The following is a 21,317-nucleotide window of genomic DNA, read 5'->3' as shown; positions in this document are numbered from 1 at the left end:
TGGGACAGCCTACCTTAACTTTTGGAATAAAGTTCATGTACTCTTGTACGAATTTAATGAAAAGAAATAACATTCCTTTTATGAAACTGTGCATACATGTAGATGAATCAAAGGGTAACATACTTTAGAAAGTATTCATCCAACAAAGAAGTTTCAGCAGTAAACCATTGAAAGAATAATGGAGACCTAGTAGAATTAAATATACCTGTGGTTTCAGATTCCCTATTAGAAATCAGCAGACAAGGCATTTACCAGCAAAGGACTCCTCTAGAATCTGGGAAAGATAATTGGGAATCCTCCGCTAATGCAACGGATTAGCAAAGACCATCTTAGAGAATGAATAAGTGGAAATGATAACAAATTATGTTTAATCCTTAGAAGGCGGACACACTGTGTTCCTTGAATTCTGCTACTAGAACCAAAATACAAGTTTTAAAAATTATCATATAATAAAATTCTGATTTTCTTTAGCTGAAGTATGTCTCCTAAATAATAATTTAAAAAAAGGATGTAAATATCCTTAAAAGACTAATGACATTTCACAGGTAATGCAATTTGGAAAGAAACACTTCCATGTTTTCTTTTCCAACAATGTGCATTTTTGTAAACTGCTATAAATTGCAATTCAAAAGCACTGATCTCGCCATCCCCAATCATTTTTTATACTGATCAAATGAATGCAGATACTCCCATTTGGGAGGGGCGACATGACATTTCACTTGGCAGTTCTAAACAGGTCACAGACCTTTCACAGACCCTAAGGCAGTGGGAGGGAGCTCTTTACTAAACCGTGTAACCAAATCAAACCAATGGTTACCCCTTTTCAAAACCATTGGAATGGTTTGCACAATGCTATTCACATAGCAGCACAGAAACTGAAAGGATGGTCATCCAATGGAAATTTCTTTCCTTTTGTTTACACTTGCAGAGCTCAAAAAGTAATACTTGGAGGAAAATAATTACATTTGCTATGATAAAAGTCTTAAATACTTAACATGCATTTTGGTTGGCGTGACCCGGCATAGATATGGCCATCCATTGGTACATATATATATGCACATGTATGTATGTATATGCATGTATATTTATTGGAGATGTCTCTTTGTTTGAAACCTTAGGCACAAAGACACAACATGGCTGCCCTCAAGATGACCTATTGCTTTCAAGTTGCTTGAACACATCAGAATTTCCATTGTTAAGGTTGATTAATTGAAACTGATAAGTTACCATGAATAAAGATTGTTTTTCTGTTTAATGTGGTGGGCCTGATTTGGTAAATGCCTTATTCATGTAGCTTTGCAGTGCAGCATATGGGCAAGAGTCATTCAGTATCACAAACATATACAATTTATTATGCTTGTATGGGCACAACCAAAGGCCTTTCTATTTTAATGACAAAGTTTCAATGAAAAATTCCATTTAAAGAGTCACTAGGAACATGAGGTGTGATTCTGTAATTTATTCTTAAGAGTTTCCATCTCTGAGTTTCTGTGAGTAGTTTAAAAGATATCACATTTAAATACAGTTTAAAAAAAGATGCAAACATCCACATTACACCTTAGCGCTTGTCATTGGGAATACAGCAGAATTTATGTTAATGTTAGCAGACATAAGAAGAGAAAGCACCTTTTCATCTGATGCTACCTTGTGTGCTCTGCTAATGGTAAAGTTACCTTAAACGTTTCATTGAGATGCCAGCAATAAAAGCTCACACTGCCCAGTTTACAAGAAAATGCAAAGAATGCTGGTGAATAACAAGTTAACTTCCTGACATCTTTTTTCCTCCTTTACTTAAAAGCTGATGTCACTTTTCAGACTACATTAAAAAGTGTCATGAATATTTACCGATAAAGGTAAGTTTAAAAATTTTTTTCTAATGAGGTACAGAAACGTTTTTCTCCCTTTTTCATTTTGGCTGCTCATGTAATCCCCAAAAGAACAACAACAACAACAAAAATCTACGAGAGATTTGCTAATGAACTAAAGAAATGACTGTATCAAACCATCAAAGAGATAGCTACCATATTCAGCCCTTAATGTCTTATCAAATAAATTCTCTGGTCATTCATGTCCATGAAACAGTTCAAGTTCACCCAACATTTCTCAATTAAATTAGATGGGTAATCTCAGTTCAGCTCTTCGGGAGAGTAATAAACCACATTGGTCACAGTTGACCACAGCTAGTATGCGATTCATAAAGGACTGGGTGTCCATTGGAAAGCTAATCAGTGCACCGTCACTTGTAAAATCCCCTCCTGCATTTTGAAGCGATAATCTGTATCTAATTTTTAAAGAAAAATTTACTCTCCTTTCACTCTTCTGAGGCCAATTTCTTTTCTGGACCTGAATAGAGATCATTGGTGAAACAGTACCAAATAGCTCTGGTATGTGTATACCAAAAACCCACCTCTTTGTAGAACATAACAAATTATGCAATGTTCACAGATGCACTTCGCATTGTGCCTTTTGTGAGAAAATGAAGGCCCAAGTCAATTCCCCACCCCCCTCTTTATGAAAGCCTGGGCTCCTCATGCAATCTGTCCTAATCCTAGAGAAAAATCATTATACCTAATATGGAAGCTTCATAGTTCTTTGAAAAGGGATTTTTCATTTGCACTTTTGGTCTTTGTAATTTATTTGCACAAGTGTGAATCTGAAGTTGCAAGCAAATTTGTTCCTATAAACAAGAAAGGAGGATTAAAATGTTAACTGCTCCTCTAGCCCACATTTGATATTTAAGGAAATGCTGTGTTCACACAACCCCATGGCTTGAATTTATAGGCTACCAAAGAAATATAGTCATTTTTCAGTTACAATTTTAAAAAATTTACACACTGAAAATATTTTAAACATCGTTTCTGTATTTTGGCTTTTTATGATCTTTATGAGGGAAGGGGCTGCTAATGGCTAATCCTGATTTTCATGAGGTAGCAGTTTCTGCAGAAATGGTGACAAATGCAGAGAGGCATTTTCAGGTTCACCTTGCCTCGTGGGACCTCTGTAAATACTGGTATTACTTTTATTGAATGTGCTAATCTTTGAGTGTCAGTCTTAGAACAGAAATTTCAAGCACTGAGAAGACTCTCTGCATCCTCAGTGCCTTGCCTAAGTCTTTGTTTATAGTAGGTGCTCACAGTTACCATATGATGCAACAATCCCACTCCTGGGCATATATCCAGACAAAACGCTACTTCGAAAAGATACATGCACCTCAGTGTTCATAGCAGCACTATTTCCAATAGCCAAGACGTGGAAGCAACTTAGCTGCCCATTGACAGATGAATGGATAAAGAAGCTGTGGTATATATACACAGTGGAATACTACTCAGCCATAAAAAAGAATGAAACACTGCCATTTGCAGCAACATGGATGGACCTAGAGATGATCACACTAAGTGAAGTAAGTCAGACAGAGAAAGACAAATACCATATGATATCACTTGTATGTGGAATCCAAAATATGATACAAGTGAACTTATTTACAAAACAGAAACAGACTCACAGACACAGAAAACAAATTTATGGTTACCAGAGGGGGATGGGGGTGGGGAAGGGATAAATCAGGAGTTTGGGATGAGCAGATACAAACTACTATATATAAAGTAGATAAACAGCTAGGTCCTACTATAAAGCACAGGAGACTATATTCAATATCCTGTAATAAACCATAATGGAAAAGAATATGAAAAAGAATATACATATGTATAACTGAATCACTTTGCTGTACGCCAGAAACTAGCACAACGTTGTAAATTAACTGTACTTCAATTTAAAAAAGTAAAATCTAGTAGGTGCTCATAAAGTCTGTGGAATGAATGAATAAATAAATGAATGAATTCACAAAAAGAAGGTGAAACCTAGGAGGTTAAGAAGTGTGGGCCCCTCGGTAACCACAGCCTTTCCAGTTGCCTCCACGTTGACCGGTCTTGGTCATGAGACTCTCTCTGACTAATGGGACAGAAGCAAATGTGGTGTCAGCAAACTTCAACAGTCCTTGTGCACTGGTGCTTGCTCTTTTTTGCTGTTCTTGAGAACCCTGACACCACCATGAAAGCAAGACTGGGTTTGCGTGATCAATGATGAGAAATGTAAGATGTGGTTGCACCTGTCAGCCCAGCAGACGGCCAGCCTGAGGCCAGCGACAGCCAGCTAACTGTAGAATATGAGCGACCCCAGCAAGAGCAGGCACAAGACCTACCACCTAGGTGCAAGCGTGTATAAAGGCAGAGAAGCATGGAATAGCACGGAAGAGTGGGGAAGAGCAAGTCATTTGTTATGACTAGATTAGAGAGCTCATGTAGGGGAGAGGCAGGGATTATGCATGCTCTTATATGCTAAACTGAAGAATTTGGTTTTATCCTGAAAGCCACAGACATCTATTGAAGGATACAGAGGAATAACAAAGTGTGTAAAAGTGAATCAAAGAATGAAATCCAGGGGCTTCCCTGGTGGCGCAGTGGTTGAGAGTCCGCCTGCCGATGCAAGGGACGCGGGTTCGTGCCCCTAGTCCAGGAAGATCCCACATGCCGTGGAGCGGCTGGGCCCGTGAGCCATGGCCGCTGAGCCTGCGCGTCCGGAGCCTGTGCTCCGCAACGGGAGAGGTCACAACAGTGAGAGGCCCGTGTACCGCAAAAAAAAAAAAAAAAAAGAGCATTTCAAGAGTTAAGGGACACTCATTAGTAACAGAATGCAAGGGGTGTGGTCCAGTGCCAGGGGATACACTGAGGAACTGAAAACTATTTCACATTTGAAGGATTCCCTAGGGAGGGTGCCCTAGGGAGGAGCAGTGTCAGGGAGATGCAGAGCAGAAGTGTCAGGGAGATGCAGAGCAGAAGACATGAGGAGACCACCATCTACAAGCAAAGAAACACGTGAGGTTCCTGAAGCTCTGAGAGCAGCATGGACAGGTTTCCCCCTCACAGACCTCAGAGCAGAAGGCAAGTGGAGTAATCTGGGGCTAGAGAAGGAGAGAGAGCAGGTTCCGATTTCTCTCTGGAGGGCTGACATTAAAGGTAAGGAGGACCAGAGGGCGCCTGCTTGAAGAGGAAGGGAGGGGATGAGTAAGAAAAGAAGGTGTCGACAGCATTACAGGAGGAGAGCGCTGGGATGCAGTGGGACTCTTTAGCCAGAGGACAAATAGGGATGTTAGGCTGTTACCCAAGTTCATACAATTATGATGTGATGCAAACGTCAGACTCAATTTTATTAAACATTTATTGATCACTTACTGAATGCCTGGGAAGTGGCAGGCACATTTATACACAAGCCTTACCACATTTGATTCCTTAAAACGACAACATACCTTGAAGTTGGAGGAAGTAGCTTTCTAATCAATCCAAGGGAGATGTCTCCGTTACTTGAGAAGTCAATGGCAGAACTCCTTACCCTACGATGATGTAATGCCAACTGGAAACACAAGGCCCCTGAACTCATTTGGGACGGTGGCTGTCTATCTATTGAATGTGGATGTCATGGAAATGATCAAATCGGCATCCTGCTTTTAGCTTCCTAGAGCTGCTGTAACAAAGTAATATAAACCATATAGCTTAGAACAACACGTATTTATTCTCTCACGGATCTGGAGGTTGGAAGTCTGAAATCCAGGTGTCGACAGGACCTTGCTCGTGCTCAAACTCTGGGTGCAATCCTTCCTTGCCTCTTCCTAGCTGCTGGTAGTGGCTGTAGATCCTTGGGGTTCCTTGGTTTACAGCCGCACCTCTCCAATCTCTACCTCTTTCATCACGTGGCATTCTCCCTGTGTGTGTGTGTCCCAATTTCGCTCTTCTTTTTTTTTTTGCGGTACACGGGCCTCTCACTGTTGTGGCCTCTCCCGTTGCAGAGCACAGGCTCCGGACGCGCAGGCTCAGCGGCCATGGCTCACGGGCCCAGCCGCTCCGCGGCATGTGGGATCTTCCCGGACCGGGGCACGAACCCGTGTCCCCTGCATCGGCAGGTGGACTCTCAACCACTGCGCCACCAGGGAAGCCCCCAATTTCCCTCTTCTTATAAGGACACCAGTCATATTGGATTAGGGCCCACCCCAATCACCTCATCTTAACTTGATTAAATCTGCAAAGACCCTATTTTATAAATAAGGTTACATTCACAGGAACCGGGGTTAGGATGTCAACATATCTTTTGGGAGGGGGGGGATATAATTCAACCCATAACACATCCTTTTCCAGAAAAGGTAACTTATTGCCTATTTCACAGACAGAACACCGGGGGAAAGGACTTTTACTAAGGTGCAACAGAGACTTTTAAAATGTTCTTTCAAGAAATGGTAGATATTTAATACGTGCTTTTGATGTATAGGATAATAAGAAGTGGGGCCACTGTTTACAAAGGGGAAGTGTTCTTAGAACAGACTGTATACATAAGGTAGGCCTGAAATCAAATGAAGGGTCTTTGGTCTAGAAACGTGAAGAAAACTGGTTTGAACATATAGGAATTTTTTGGTGGGGGGAGAAGGAAGTACAATATAGCAAGTTCATGATTTATTATACTGTATGGACATGATAAATAACAATTTAAAAAGAAAATAATCCAAAGATATACTGGGGGTCTTCCCTAGAGGCGCAGTGGTTGAGAATCTGCCTGCCAACGCAAGGAACATGGGTTCGAGCCCTGGTCTGGGAAGATCCCACATGCCGCGGAGCAACTAAGCCTGTGAGCCACAACTACTGAGCCTGTGCTCTAGAGCCCGCGTGCCACAACTACTGAAGCCCACGTGCCTAGAGCCCGTGCTCCACAACAAGAGAAGCCACAGCAATGAGAAGCCCGCACACCACAACAAAGAGTAGACCCTGCTCCCTGCAACTAGAGAAAGGCTGTGCGTAGCAACGAAGACCCAACACAGCCAAAAATAAATAAATTAATAAAATAAATTTAAAAATAAAACCAAAAACCAAAGACATACTGCGATAAAATAGATAAACATTTCTCAGGTAAAGAAATGTAAAACAATGAACAAGGCTGTTATGGACTGAATTGTGTCTCCCCCGAAAGACGTTGGAGTCCTAACTGCCAGGACCTGTGAATGTGACCTTATTTGGAAATCGGGTCTTTGCGGATGATTGAGTTAAGATGAGGTCATTAGGGTGGACCCTAATCCAGCATGTCTTCATCCTCATAAAAAGGTGAAATCTGGACACAGATACACACACACGGAGGGAAGACTGTGTGAAGACATGAGGAGACCACCATCTACAAGCAAAGAAACACGTGAGGTTCCTGAAGCTCTGAGAGCAGCATGGACAGGTTTCCCCCTCACAGACCTCAGAAGGAACCAACCCTGCTGGCATCTTGATTTCAAACTTCCAGCCTCCAGAGCTGTGAAACCACAAATTTCTGTGGTTTAGCCAACCAGCTTCTGTACTTGGTTACGGCAGCCCTAGCACTCATACACAGGCTGAAACCACAGACCTGTGTAATTCCAGCTGCAGAAATTCGCAATGACAGCCAGGAATAAAGCTCCTTTTTGGTGACAGAGGTTGAATGTGCTCCGTGTTGGGTGAAAGAACAAACCACTCCTCAAAGACAGAAGCATGAATGAAAGGAAATTGGGAGAAAAAAAAAAGTTTCTAACCTGGGGCTACTATGGCTTTTTAGAAAGCTCTGGGCTTAGGGAGGCTCAAAGGCAAAACTTACTTCACTCACAGGAACTGAGCCAAGCGACCTGATGGCTTAAAGGCTTCAAGACCCTATTGTCACAGCAGGACAGGCACCCCCAAACTTATAAGAACTGGCTGTAGACTGGGAGTGAGAGTGGCGGAAGTGGGTGCAGTTACCAAACCGTACTCAGGAAATACTGCATTCAGGTGGCGGGAGGGGGAGGGGGGAGGGGAGGGGAGGGGGAGAGAGATGGAATGAATATGAATGAGACAGAGAAACTTGACCCTGTAAACCAAAATTCCAAAATAAATAAAGGAAAGGAATGCTAGGAAAGACAACAGAAAGATAAGCTATCAGGATACGAATTCACTCCAGATAAATTTAAGTTGGTGAAATAGTTTGACAAAGATTTTAAAATGTGTGTTTAGTATGCTCACAGAAATAATTGATAGTGTCCACTAAACAAATAAATTATGATGCAAAACAGGCCAGGATAAAATAAGAACTGACGGTTCTGAAAATGAATCAATTTAAAGTCTTGGGAAATAAAAAAAGTCACTAAAATAAAACTAAAACATGGGATAAATTGGGCATAGATGAAGAGAGGATTGGAAAACTGGAAAAGGTGATCAAGAAATCAAGAAATCCATCCATATGCACAACAGAGAAATAGACACAAAAAATAGAAAATGTAGATTAGAGGCATGAGAAGAGACTGTGAGGTGCTTCAGAAGAAAATAATGTGTAGGATGTTACACAAGCAACATTTGAAAAGACAATGGCTGAGAAATTTCTAGAAGTAAAGAAAGATATGAATGATCCAAATTGTACTCTGAATATTGATCAAGATTAAATACATTTTATAGAATGAGTACATTACAGTAAAACTAAAGACCATCAAGAATAAAGACTAAACCTTAAAAGCTACATAAAGAAAACTCAAATGACCACAAATGGTTGACAAATCGACAACAATCTTCAAGAAGCCTGAGCAGAGGCTCAAAGGCAATGGTATAATAACAAAATGTGGAGGAAAAAATAACTGCCAACCCAGAATATCGTTATCTTGCTAAACTACCCTCAAGAGGGAGATAAAATTAAGACAAACAGAATTTATCATCAATAGGTCCTCACTAAACAAATTATTGAAGTAATGATACTTTTTAACATGCACATATACTAAAACATACACATACGCAATGGGTACTCAACATGTAATTCTGTGTTTTCTGAATATTTGAAATATTTCATAAAAAACAAAAAAATAGTTTCTAAATTAGTCAACAAGCCCTTCCTCAATTCATTCTTACTGATATGTAAACACAAATAATAAGATTATTTTATAGTTGTCACTCTAGCTTCCATTTGTGTAGCATGTAATAGTAAACAACATACTTCTTCCTATGACCTACTTTTTTTCCATGTGATCATCTCATTCAAGATAAGGAACATGCATTAAAGAATGTGAACCAGCCGGGAACAGGAAAGGCTGAGGACTGAAGCCCAGTGACACTTCTCTACACTGACATAAATATCCGCTTTTCTGATCTCCATTTATTCCCTCAAATTCCAAACTCGGGGTTCCTCCCATTGAAAGGAATATTCACATGCAAAGATGTCACTCCCAGTTCACTTAAGGGTGCAACTTGATATGTCCATGAATTTCCATGAATCCATACCCAACATCTTGTAACATTTTGTCATTTCTCTAACAGAACCATTCCTAAATTTAAAAATTAATACTCACTCAACACTAATTAAAACCTCTCTCAATATTCTGTTACCACCATAAAAGGCTTATATGGTTTATAATGACTGGGCGGCAATGGGCAGCTGAGGTTTGGGATGAAATCAGTGGCCACAGGAGCCAGAGAGGCTGCTGGAATCCAACTCATGGCCCAATGACTGAATAATAACACACCAGAAACCGTCTTTGCCGCGTGCTACATGCTTTGGAGACCTCTGAGTACCAATCTGGGGCATAATTAGGAATATGCTTAGTGGCATTTATTCAATGAAACATTGTCTACAAATACTTAAAAAAAGCATCACTAGGCTGAATTAATACAAGATAGTCCATCAAATTAATAAAGTACACTTTTAATATGTATTAGTTGTGACCTTTTTTCCTACTAAGTTGTTATGATCTTACAAATACAGAGTACTTTGCCTGCCTACTTGTTTCAACTATTAACATTATTTTCAAAGCATGTATTATCTGTTTTCATTTTTCACATTTTTCAATTCCCTATTTGACCAATGGACAAAGCTTCAGTTGGATAGAGAACTTCAGATTAATTCTCAAATCCAGTTGGTCATCCTGGCTCTTTTCTATGCCATTGAGAATTCCCTGTATTTGGAAAGGTATGTTAAGAGACACACTGCTGATCTTCCAGGCTTTATTTGTCATTCAATAGCCTAAATCCCATGCCTTGAATAGAAAATATCTCTAGAACACAGGCATAAAGAGCAAGGCAAATTCTTAAGAAAAGGTAGTTGAGAATCAGCCCAAATCTCAAAGACAAGGATGACATATATAACTCAGCAATACGACATCTGAATTACAGGTAATTGGTGACAATAAGGGAAGTAGAAAAGTTGGTGGCAGTGACATCATGAACATTAACAGACCCCTTAATACATTATATTCAGTAAATTAGGTTAGTCCTATTTTAACATTTTTAATAGCCATCAATTACATGCTAAGTGATGTTATGTATTATGTATGTATGTGGTATATGTGGTAATACTGTAAAATACGCATTTGAATATGAATACCTTAGTAAATTATATTAATTATAGCTGAAGTCTAGAAACAATATGTAAAACAATGCTAACACTTATGCCTAAAATGCTTTCCTTTTTATCGTTTAAATTCCAATTTCTTGTGTGATTTTTAAAATTATTTTTGTGTTTAAAACAACAGCAGGGTCAACCGAACTCCGCTTTCAATTAATATTTATTTTTATAAATTGGTGGATAATAATACACTTAGTGAAAAAAAACACTTTTCAGGTCCAAAGTTTCAAAGGGTGAAAAGAAAGGTTTTAAAATCCTATCCAACGTATCGGGATTGTTCTACTATTCTTTAAAGCCTTTGAAATCACCTCTTCCATGTTTCTTCCCTAAAAGACTGAGAGAATTAACAATACAATGTAATCTAGGTTTAAATTTGGGTGTCTCCTGTGTTTCAGATATTTATGTTTGAGCTTTCTCTTACTGACAAGCCACTTAAAGGGTCACTGTTACTTTGAGGTTTTATCTATGAGATTTGTGTCTTTGGGGCTCATTAGGAACATTTTCAAAGATTACAATGTCAATAGCACCTAATTACTGGACTGTGAGAAAGGTCTTCTTAAGTACATAAAATCTGTGGCAGTGCACAGTGCACAATGGGCAGCTCAGATCCCAAATTTTATCACAGTTAAGCAGCAAACAAATTAATAATGTTACCTGGGATCTTTTGGGATAATTACTACTGTGTAAAAAAAACGGCTTTGAAATTCTGCAGATAGTATGGTACCTCATTTTTTTATTCCCATATATTGATGAGGATTTATTTATCTCTTAAACTTCCTTTGTTGCAAGAATAACTCTGTTGTTCTTGCTAGATTTTTTTGGAGTAAAGCTTGCAACATAACAAGAAGTTAATTTCAATTTGCTTAGGAAAGATATATCACCTGATATAACGTTGTTTTAAGTTATGTTTTGTTTTATTTTGCTCTTTTCAAAATACCTACCATATGATCTGATACCAGTGACAAATTTTATTCTTTCTTATGCTTGGTAGACAATTAGTTACTAAAGAATTAAAGGAGAGACCAGTTCTTTTAAATCACTAGCCTACTGCTGAGGACATCATAGCTCTCGTGTAGTAGATTAAAAAGCAGGTTTGCCTGACTTTATTTTGGAACCCAGGTATTATATTATCCATAGCTCAGGAGGAAAGGCAGGGATGGGGTTAGCTAGGCACTTCACCTCATTTAATCCTCATAACAAAGCTAGGAGGTGGGGTCGCCATCTCCATTTTACACAGCAGAGGGAGCTGAATGAAGTTACCCAGGGAGTGACTGGAATGAGACAGGAATCGAAGTCTGTCCACCTCCAAAGCCTTTCTGCTACATCACGTTTTCCCATTGTGTGTTGTTGAAAATGGGACCACACACTGTCATGCGTGAGCCTTGGGGCAAGTCAATATAACTGAGTGGTGACAAGCCTGGGCTCTAGGGCCACATTCTCTGGGTCTGAACCCAGCCTTATTTATAAATTAATAATCTATTTGTGGCCATGAACCTGGCAGCTTACTAAACCCCTCTGAGTCCAACTGTCTCCTCTAAGGCTTGAGAAAGCAAGAGTGCTGACTTTATAGGGTTTTTGTGAGGATTAGAGTTAAAACTTAAAAGGCATTTGGAATAGTACCTACACCCACTAAATGGTAGTTATCCGTAATTTTCAAAAGTACCTTGTGGTATGAAAATACAACGTAAGAACCTCTATCTTTGATGCAACACCAAGGATGCTGTTAACAGGGAGGATAAATATTCGTAGGGTATTTAAAATATTAATATTCTATTTACATAATTTAAAAAACAGAACTCAATACCACAGTGACTTTACAGGGTTGAATTTGGCTTCTGTCACCATATAGGTTACCCCTGTGTTATAGAAAGTAATTAAGATTTGTCTGTAAGTCAGGTACGTACAAACCATGTAGCTAAACATCTCTTTGAAAATGTATTTGTGAATTAGTGCTTGAAAACACTGATAACGTATTGAACTGTTTCCTAGGGGCCTGAAGGGGGTTCTCCACCTTCTGAAGTACCTGAGAAGCTTGGAGTGATTTGTTTTGTGACGACAGTTTGGTCCTTTGACCGTCTAGTGTGAATACTGTTCAGTCCCCATAATCGTGAAAGGCTGATACTCATCTACTCCCCAATTAGTAAATTTGTAATTCAGTTTCCTCCTGGCATTCATGTATTGGTTTTCTTATCCATTAAAAATAGAAAATTTATTTCTAGTCAATTTTGGATGAACTGGAACCCAATTAACCAGAAACTTTTGTTAACTGGATGATTTCCCCACACTATCTTCAGAGGGGAAAACATGACATGCCAACGTTATATCAGAGGTTTTGTAGAAACATCAGGGTTATGCCCAGAGGCTTTCAGTATGACACTGTCGCCCACGCCTCTTCTGCGGTGCAGTCATATTCAGAATGAGGCACTTTGTGGCATGCTGCAAAATTATGGATCATAAAATAGCATTTACTTTCAATTTTACTAGTAAGGCAAAAAAAGGGGGCTAATGAATTTTAGGAGGGCTTTCCGTAGACAGGGTGAAAATAACTCTACACTTCACATTTTCAGGACAGAGGAAAGGGAGTGACAGTGTTTGTTTTGGCCAAAGCTGCCTTATGGCCCAGGTGGCCATCAAGGTCGGTTTGTATGACTACAAATGGACCTTTGAAAACTGTTTTGCTTGGCAGAGAAAAATCACTTTTGGATGTAAAATTCTCAACTGAATTTTTTGCTGTTAATTAAGCTCTCTAATTAAAATGTCAGGTGGAACACAGGTTCCAAATTTAACAATTTATATTTTTATGATAAATCATGAGTCTCTCTTCCCCTAATACATTGTGATATTTTAGAAATAACTTACTGTATGGGTTGGAATTTCCAACAATTCAACAGAGCTAGTCCCTTATTTAAATGCTGATATCTTCAGGGACTTCCCTGGCACTCCAGTAGTTAGGACTCCGTACTTCCACTGCAGGGGGCCCCGGTTTGATCCCTGGTCAGGGAACTAAGATCCCCCAAGCCACGCAGTGTGGCCAAAAAAAAAAAAAAAAAAGGTGATATCTTTAAATTGCATGCCCTAGGCTAGCAGCTGGTACAGAGTCCAGGCTGGGTGTTACTGTCACCTAAATGCCAGTCCAGGAGGCAGCCAGCACCGTGACTGCCGAAAGATTCCTCTGCCCCCAGGCAGGCACCTCCGGCAAAGGTACTACCTATACCCGTAAGCACTACAGAAAAAGCCTCTCCACTGCATGGAGGCCCAGAAGAGAGGTTCCTTTCTCAATCTAGTTTTCAAAAAGTTGATTTTAAAATTAGGGTCCAGCAGGAATAAAGATGCAGACATAGAAAATGGACTTGAGGACACGGGGAGGGGGAAGGGTAAGCTGGGACGAAGTGAGAGAGTAGCCCTGACATATATACACTACCAAATGTAAAATAGATAGCTAGTGGGAAGCAGCAGCATAGCACAGGGAGATCAGCTCGGTGCTTTGCAATGACCTAGAGACGTGGGATAGGGAGGGTGGGAGGGAGACGCAAGAGGGAGGAGATATGGGGATATATGTATACATATAGCTGATTCACTTTGTTATACAGCAGAAACTAACACACCATTGTAAAGCAATTATACTCCAATAAAGATGTTAAAAAAAAATTAGGGTCCAGGATTTAAACTCATATCACACACTTCCTCCTTGTATAAAGATTCATTATAAAAGTCTACTTTTAAAGATTCCCAGACATGAACAACAGAAATTACTGATACCCTTTGATTACCATCAATAATTCAAACAAATAACGTTGCATTTCATTAATCCAACTTGTTTATTAGAGAAAAGCAAGCATGGTTGTTTCCTAAAGACTTACAGAAACGTGTGGACAAAATATACTTCCACCTCCAAAAGAGTCCAATTTGAGGCCACACAAGGACTGATGGGAGATAAAGGATGCTATAAATAGTTGTCCTTTTCTTCTAAGCATTAAATTGGAAAAATAGGGATTTAACAGGAGCTTCGGGTTTGTTGGCAGTTTAATTAAAAAGAAACAGGATTCCAACTGAGAGAGTTCCTGATTTTGAAATATGACTTAATTCATTTTTAGTTAGCAGAGATCAATATTCAGAAATATACATTAACATTCTTTTATTTATCATATCTATTAATTTAATAAATTGGCTGAAAAAAGTCATGCATTCATCCAGAAACCAAACATCTCAGGACAACAAAGAAAAGCATTATTAATCTTAATTACCCATCCTGCATGAACCATTTCTCCAACAATAAAGATTCTTATCTCTTGGTGAAGGAGGGAGGGATATGTGATCCCTGTCTAGGTCGACATACCTGTTGTCTATCTGTAGGTAAACCAAACCGTTTCGTTACTGAGGCTGAATAATACTGACTGATTAAATGTTAAATAGGGAAAAAATAATCTACCTACCGAAGATGCATGATAAACATTTGCAGAAGATGTTGACGCTGTTATCAATTTCACTTTGGATTGCACAAATAAAGGTTTAGCTTTCTGAAAGACACAAACAGTATGTACCGTGTTATCCAGGGGAAATAATGACCAGCCCAAATGGATGTAGAATGTTTTTCAGTCCTTAGTTAACTGAGATATGAAAATCATGCTCCTAACTTATTTGCTCAAATATCGCTGGGGAAATCCTTTCCTTTAAACCCAAGGAATAGACCCCTTCCTAATTCAGGCTACTTTGAGAGAAAATTCAAGAAAAATGTTTTCCTTAATGTCTCTTCTGACTCTACTTCCTTTTGATTATCCCTATGCCATATGGGATTTACTGCTTGTAACTGGTCAGGTACTACGGGGTCATCCCCAGCACCACCCAGCTCCTGGAAGCTACACAGTGATGGTCGTGATTCCCAGGAACCGAAGAGTGAAAAAACAAAAGCATCTCTTCCAGGAGTTCAGAAGCAGTAGCACACAAGCAGAATTGCCACCAACATCATATACTGCAAAGTAAATCATGACATTAAAAATGCACAAGTGAAAAGGACCAGAAGTACACCAAGCATGATTATCAAAAAGAGGTCTGAGGTCCATGGATGCACCCTGGAAATTTATGTGACGTTCTCCCTACTCAAGGCTTCTCTCTTGCTGGTTTGTATGTGTGTATACACACATACATTAAGTGTGTTTGCACGCATTTTTCTATTTCCCCACAGCCTGCCCCCACTCTGTTTTTGTTCCTCTCACCAAATAAACAATTTAAATATTTATTTGTATTTTTTATTTGAATATGTTCTTGCAAAAATATGTAATTTTGTGCATGTATTTTAATTTGTGCTAGTATTATGTGATATCCTATTTTGTTGATTCTAAGGCATAGCCTTCTGATATTTTAACATCCCTAAAATCAGGATGCATCTGACAATAGATGGAGCGTCACAGTATGACTGGCAGCACTTTTTCTCTTTTAGAGTCTTATAAAATCTTGAACCGACGTTGAGCACATCTTAGATTCAGGGTGAAAAACAGCACATCTCGTGTGTTCCACTTCTTTCGCTGAGGACTATGTACAAAGTAATTTCACTAAGTACTATGCTTTTAAGGTCCATCCATTTTGCTACATGTACATAAAATCCAGCACCGCATAGGACTACCTAGTACTCCAGGCATGTGTCGGCCCCGTTTTGCCATCTGCTCTCCTAAGGTGGTCCAAGCCTCACCATCTCTTACCAGCATCACTTCAATAGCTTCCTAGTCTGTTTCTTTCCCTGCCCCCGGCCTCCATAGCTGCCAGAGTTGTCCCTTTAAAATGTTAAGTGAGACTGTCTTACTGCTCTGCTGAAAACTCTAAAAGGCTCCCAATTTTACTCAGAGTAATAGAAAAAAAATCAAAGTCCTATTATCCCTTTAACCATATTTATTCCTGTTCTCTCTCGTTGCTCACTGCTCCAGCCACACTGGATGTTTTGTTGTTTCTCAAACATGCCAGGTACACTTCTGTCTTAGAGTCTTCCGATGGTCCTTTCCCTGTCTAGAAAACTCTTTTAAATATACACATGGTTCTTTCCTCACTGCCTTCAAGTCTTTCATAAAGATGGTAAAAGAAACCAGTGCTAAATGCCTGACTGCTGAGAATTTAAGTTCCAATGTACTCCATTGTTTCATACTGTGGGTGTAGAAGAAAATACAACCTCTCTGCCAGGGCTGAAAAAGGTAAAATCCTGCTGAAGTTGGGGTCAGAAATAGGGGCTGTGCCTATCAACCTGCCTTCCAGCTGAAATGTAAAAGGGAGATTTGAGCAACACACAAGAGAATGCAGTTGATAACACTGGGTTTCAACACACCTCACCCTGTCAAGGATGAGAGAGAAAAGTAAATAAAACAGGGACTATGAAAAAACTGTAGAGTCAGTTAAAGAAACAGTATCTTGAAATCAGAACTATACTCTTTAAAAAATGACCTATTATGAGATCTAGATGAAAAGTTCATTAAACTTGCTGTCCCCAACAATAGAGTATAAGAATATACGACCTCTAGAAACTACTGACAAAAGTCTCTGGAAAAGAATCGGTGGAGATAAAATGCAAACTAACATAATATTGTCAAGAAAAGCTATGACTTGTTTATGGATTAGACGATTCAGCACCTAAAAGGTGCCAACTGTGCCCAAACTGATCTAGAGACTTAATGCACTTCTAATCAAAATCCCAAGAGAATTTTTAATTTGTTTCTCATGTTTTTTTTAATACTGTGAATACTGACAATCTGATTCTAAATTTTATATGGAAATGTAAAGATCCAATAAAGCCAAGGCATTCTTGAAGAACATCAGGGCAGGAGTATTTGTTTTATCAGAAAAAGATTTATAATAAATGTATAGATACTAAATCAGTGTCACATTGATGCGAGAATAGACAAATAGAACAGTAGGACAGAATAGACAGAAACAGACTCATACATACATAAGCCCTTACTATAATATATAACGGGTGGAATTATGTACCAGGGGAGAAGATGGACTTTTTAATAAATGGCGCTAGATCTGCTGATTATATTAAAAGAAAATGAAATCAGATGTCTACCGTTCTGTACACTAATATCAATTCTAGGTGGATTAAACCTCTAAATACGAAAGGCAAAACAAGAAAAAAAATTTAAGTTTATAGAGAAGAAAATATTTTTTGTTTTTTAGGTTTTTTTAAATTATTGAAATATAGTTGACAAAATTATGTTAGTTTCAGGTGTACGACATAGTGATCTGACATTTGCATACATCAGAGAAGAATTTTTTTTTTTTTTGCGGTACGTGAGCCTCTCACTGTTGTGGCCTCTCCCGTTGCGGAGCACAGGCTCCGGATGTGCAGGCTCAGTGGCCATGGCTCACAGGCCCAGCCATTCCACGGCATGTGGGATCTTCCCGGACCGGGGCACGAACCCGTGTCCCCTGCATCGGCAGGCGGACTCTCAACCATTAAAGGTTAGGTAAGGTTTTCTTAAAGACAGAAAAAAATATAAAGGCAATAAGGAAAAGATTATTAAACTAACATTGAGATTAAGAACAATTTATTTATGAAAAGATACCAAAACCTTGTCCACAAACTGGGAGATGACATTTGCAACCCAAGCATGCTGCTTGGTACATATTTGTACTCAAATATCTGTGAATGGACAAGTGACTAGAGTATAGGAAACCAAGGGAAAATGTTAGTTTACCCAACGTTCATTAACTCATTCACTCATCACTTTCTCCCCTTCCCTCTCTCTGTCTATTTTTCTTAAATATTCGCTGTCCACTTTGATGAGTGTCTTGAGTGCATATATACTGTGTAGCTATATAGATAAGGATTCATGAGCTTGAATCCCAAATAAGTAGTGGCACACAGATGTATTCTCAGCTAGATAGAGTCCATCTCTCCTCCACAGGAAGACAGATTGCATGAACATCTGAGGCAGGGCCAAGATTTTTCTCAAGAAAATACTGGATCTATTACTATGCTTGGACTGGAATAATTTTGAGATTTTAGAAGTCTGTTTCATAAAGCCTGGACAATTCAAATTTGGACCAGAAAATTTTACCAGATAATCCTTAAAAAGCCTGCTTTTTGAGTAGCACAGCATTCTCCTGGGTCCTCCAATATTTTATTTGTCCAGTTGATTAAATATCTAAAATGAGGATTACTCCAATTAAAGTTGTAACCTTCAGTTGAGAAGAGAAAAAACCAAAAGGAGAAGAAAGAGACTTAATATATTCCCATCTACGTAGACCAGTTTTGGAACATTTCAGGGGAGTCAATTATGAAAATCCTCAGCAAGGTTCATATTACTATGTAAATTTAGTTAAAAATTAGAAATAATATTATCTTGCCAATGTTCTTAAGTTCTTTGATCTCTTGCAGCAACTTGGAGTTAGAAAACTGACTTAAAGTGAAAATTGTGGAAAAAATTTTAGAAAGAAAGTGATTTTAGATTGTAAGCCTCTTGAAGCAGGAAACCAAAATTTATATTTCTTGTGACTTTTTCCACAAACCTGACTTGTCCTCAGAACACTTAGCTGTGTAGCAGTTTCTCAATAGCATTTACAGTATGTTAAGTTACTGATTGATTGCAATTTATTGATTATCTTTCTACACTGGTCATCATTTGCCTTTACAATTACAACTCCCAAGTGAAAACATTAAGTAAACAGTTTTAAAAATAGTCTATTTTATATCATATGATATCACTTATATGTGGAATCTAAAAAAATAATACAAATGAACGTATTTACAAAACAGATATAGGCTCACAGACATAGAAAACAAATTTATGGTTACCAAAGGGGGAAAAGGAAAGGGATAAATTAGGAGTTTGGGACTAAACAGATACACACTAGTATATATAAAATAGATAAACAACAAGGACCTACTGTATAGCACAGGGAACTATATTCAATATCTTGTAAAAACCTATAATGGAAAAGAATCTGAAAAAGAACATATATATATTCAGTTATGTATATATGTGTGTGTGTGTGTGTGTGTATATATATATATATATATATATATATATAAAACTGAATCACTTTGCTGTACACCAGAAACTAACACAACATTGTAAATCAACTATACTTCAGTTTCCAAAAAAAGTCTATTTTAGAATTGGGCTTTATCTACAGGTGACTTCTAGTGTGAAAACGAATGGCTTGGTACTAGGAATAGATTCTTTTACCTGCTTTCTCCATTTGGAAGTGACTGGATACTTGGATCTTGAGCTGTGATAGTTCCTACATTCCATCCACGCACACAAATGGTCAGGTTGATAAATGCCACCCGGGGGAATGAGTCCCCCTCCTCTGAAATTTTCACTTGCCTCCATTATAGCTCAACCATACTGCGTGGTAACAATTTGTTTACACATCTATGTCTCACACTGGATTGAGCTCTTTGGGTTCAGACACTCTGTCTTATGCCATCAGCATTCAGCAGAGTGACTCATGTACTATCTCCAGAGCCTCTAATGTCAGGGGTTCAAAAAATGTTAACTTCAGAAAGACACGTTACAGGTATCATCAAAGAGACAAAGAGTATCTAGCCAGTGTGTACTTACAACATAATTGAAGGATGTGTCAGTCAGCACTCCAAACTGACGGGACAATGTGTGTCTAGTAAACATCTCGTTCTTAAGGACGTGAAAGCTGAAACAAAAGAAGCAGTGGAATTAAAATGAACAGAAATTATAGGAAAGAGCAAATCGGTATTATGTTCTTGTGATTAGAAACTAGAATGTTCAGTGTAAGAGCAAGGAGATACAAGTAAAAATTTAAAAATATTAGTATGAACTTACCACTCTTTGATTTTTAAAATTATGTATTTTCCAGCCCTGAAAAGCAAATAGGAGGGAGTAGCCATACTAGATATTAACATATACCACAAAAATCATAGTATAAAAACAGTTTGGAAAGGAAAAATAAATGGAATAGAATAGGAACACTGAAACAGATTTGGGAATGTACTAGAACATAGTATGTGACCAAAGTGGCACCACAACCCAATCCGGAAAGGACTGGAGTAAAGACCTAAATATGAGAGGTAAATCATATTTAGATTTAGGCTTAGATTTAGACAAGCCATAAAGAAGGCTTGTCTAAAACCGTGGGAGAATATTTTAGTGGAGATGGAGAAAGACTTTCTAAACACACCTAAGGCAAAAATATTGATGGATAAAAATTAAGAACTTCTGTACAATAAAAGTCAGCATACACAAAGTTCATAGACTAGGAAAGGTATTTGTAACATCTAAAATTGATAAGGAATTAAAAATAAGAATACACAAATAAATTTCACAAGCCAACAATAAAGCAAAAGACGAAAAGAGTTCACAAGAGAGGGACGTCCTTTAGAGGGAAAAGATCAGATCCAAAAAAAGCATCTGAAAGTCAGTTATTACCAAATATTAGAACTCAATCCTTGTATCTCTCTATTTTTCTCCAACACTCATTCTTAGCTGATCTCATTTAATCCCATGGCTTTAAATACCATCTATACTAATGCATCCCAAATGTATGCCCCCAGCCTAAACTTTCTTCTGAACTCCAGACTCATATACTCATCACTGCCACCAGACCTCTACCCTTAAGTGACTAAAGGCAACTTAAATCAAAATTGATTTCCCGCCAAAATGTGTTTGCTTGTTTCAGTTGAAGGTAACTCCATCCTTCCCGTTGTTTAGGTAAAATCCTTGACTTCTTTCTTTCCCACCTTATCTCCAATCTTTCAATACATCCTACTTTCAAAATATATCCCCAGGGCTTCCCTGGTGGCGCAGTGGTTGAGAGTCCGCCTGCCTATGCAGGGGACACAGGTTCGCGTCCCGGTCTGGGAGGATCCCACATGCCGCGGAGCAGCTGGGCCCGTGGGCCATGGCCGCTGAGCCTGTGCATCCGGAGCCTGTGCTCCGCAA

General features: G+C 38.7%; 1 protein-coding gene across 1 annotated transcript in view; it reads right to left on the bottom strand.

Moving 5' to 3' along the window:
* C2H10orf67 (chromosome 2 C10orf67 homolog) overlaps window positions 1–21,317 on the bottom strand; it is a 93,147-nt gene that overhangs the window by 3,381 nt on the left and 68,449 nt on the right. Inside the window, exons 13-14 of the mRNA XM_060293678.1 lie at window positions 19,965–20,052; window positions 14,847–14,930 (exon numbers count right to left, since the gene is read on the bottom strand). Of these exons, the coding sequence (XP_060149661.1) occupies window positions 14,847–14,930; window positions 19,965–20,052 (172 nt within the window). The remainder of the gene's footprint in view (window positions 1–14,846; window positions 14,931–19,964; window positions 20,053–21,317) is intronic.

Source organism: Globicephala melas, chromosome 2 (assembly GCF_963455315.2).
Source record: "Globicephala melas chromosome 2, mGloMel1.2, whole genome shotgun sequence".
NCBI classification, from domain to species: Eukaryota; Metazoa; Chordata; class Mammalia; order Artiodactyla; family Delphinidae; genus Globicephala; species Globicephala melas.
The sequence above is the reverse complement of the archived record's forward strand: the minus strand, read 5'-3'. Positions and strand labels throughout refer to the sequence as shown.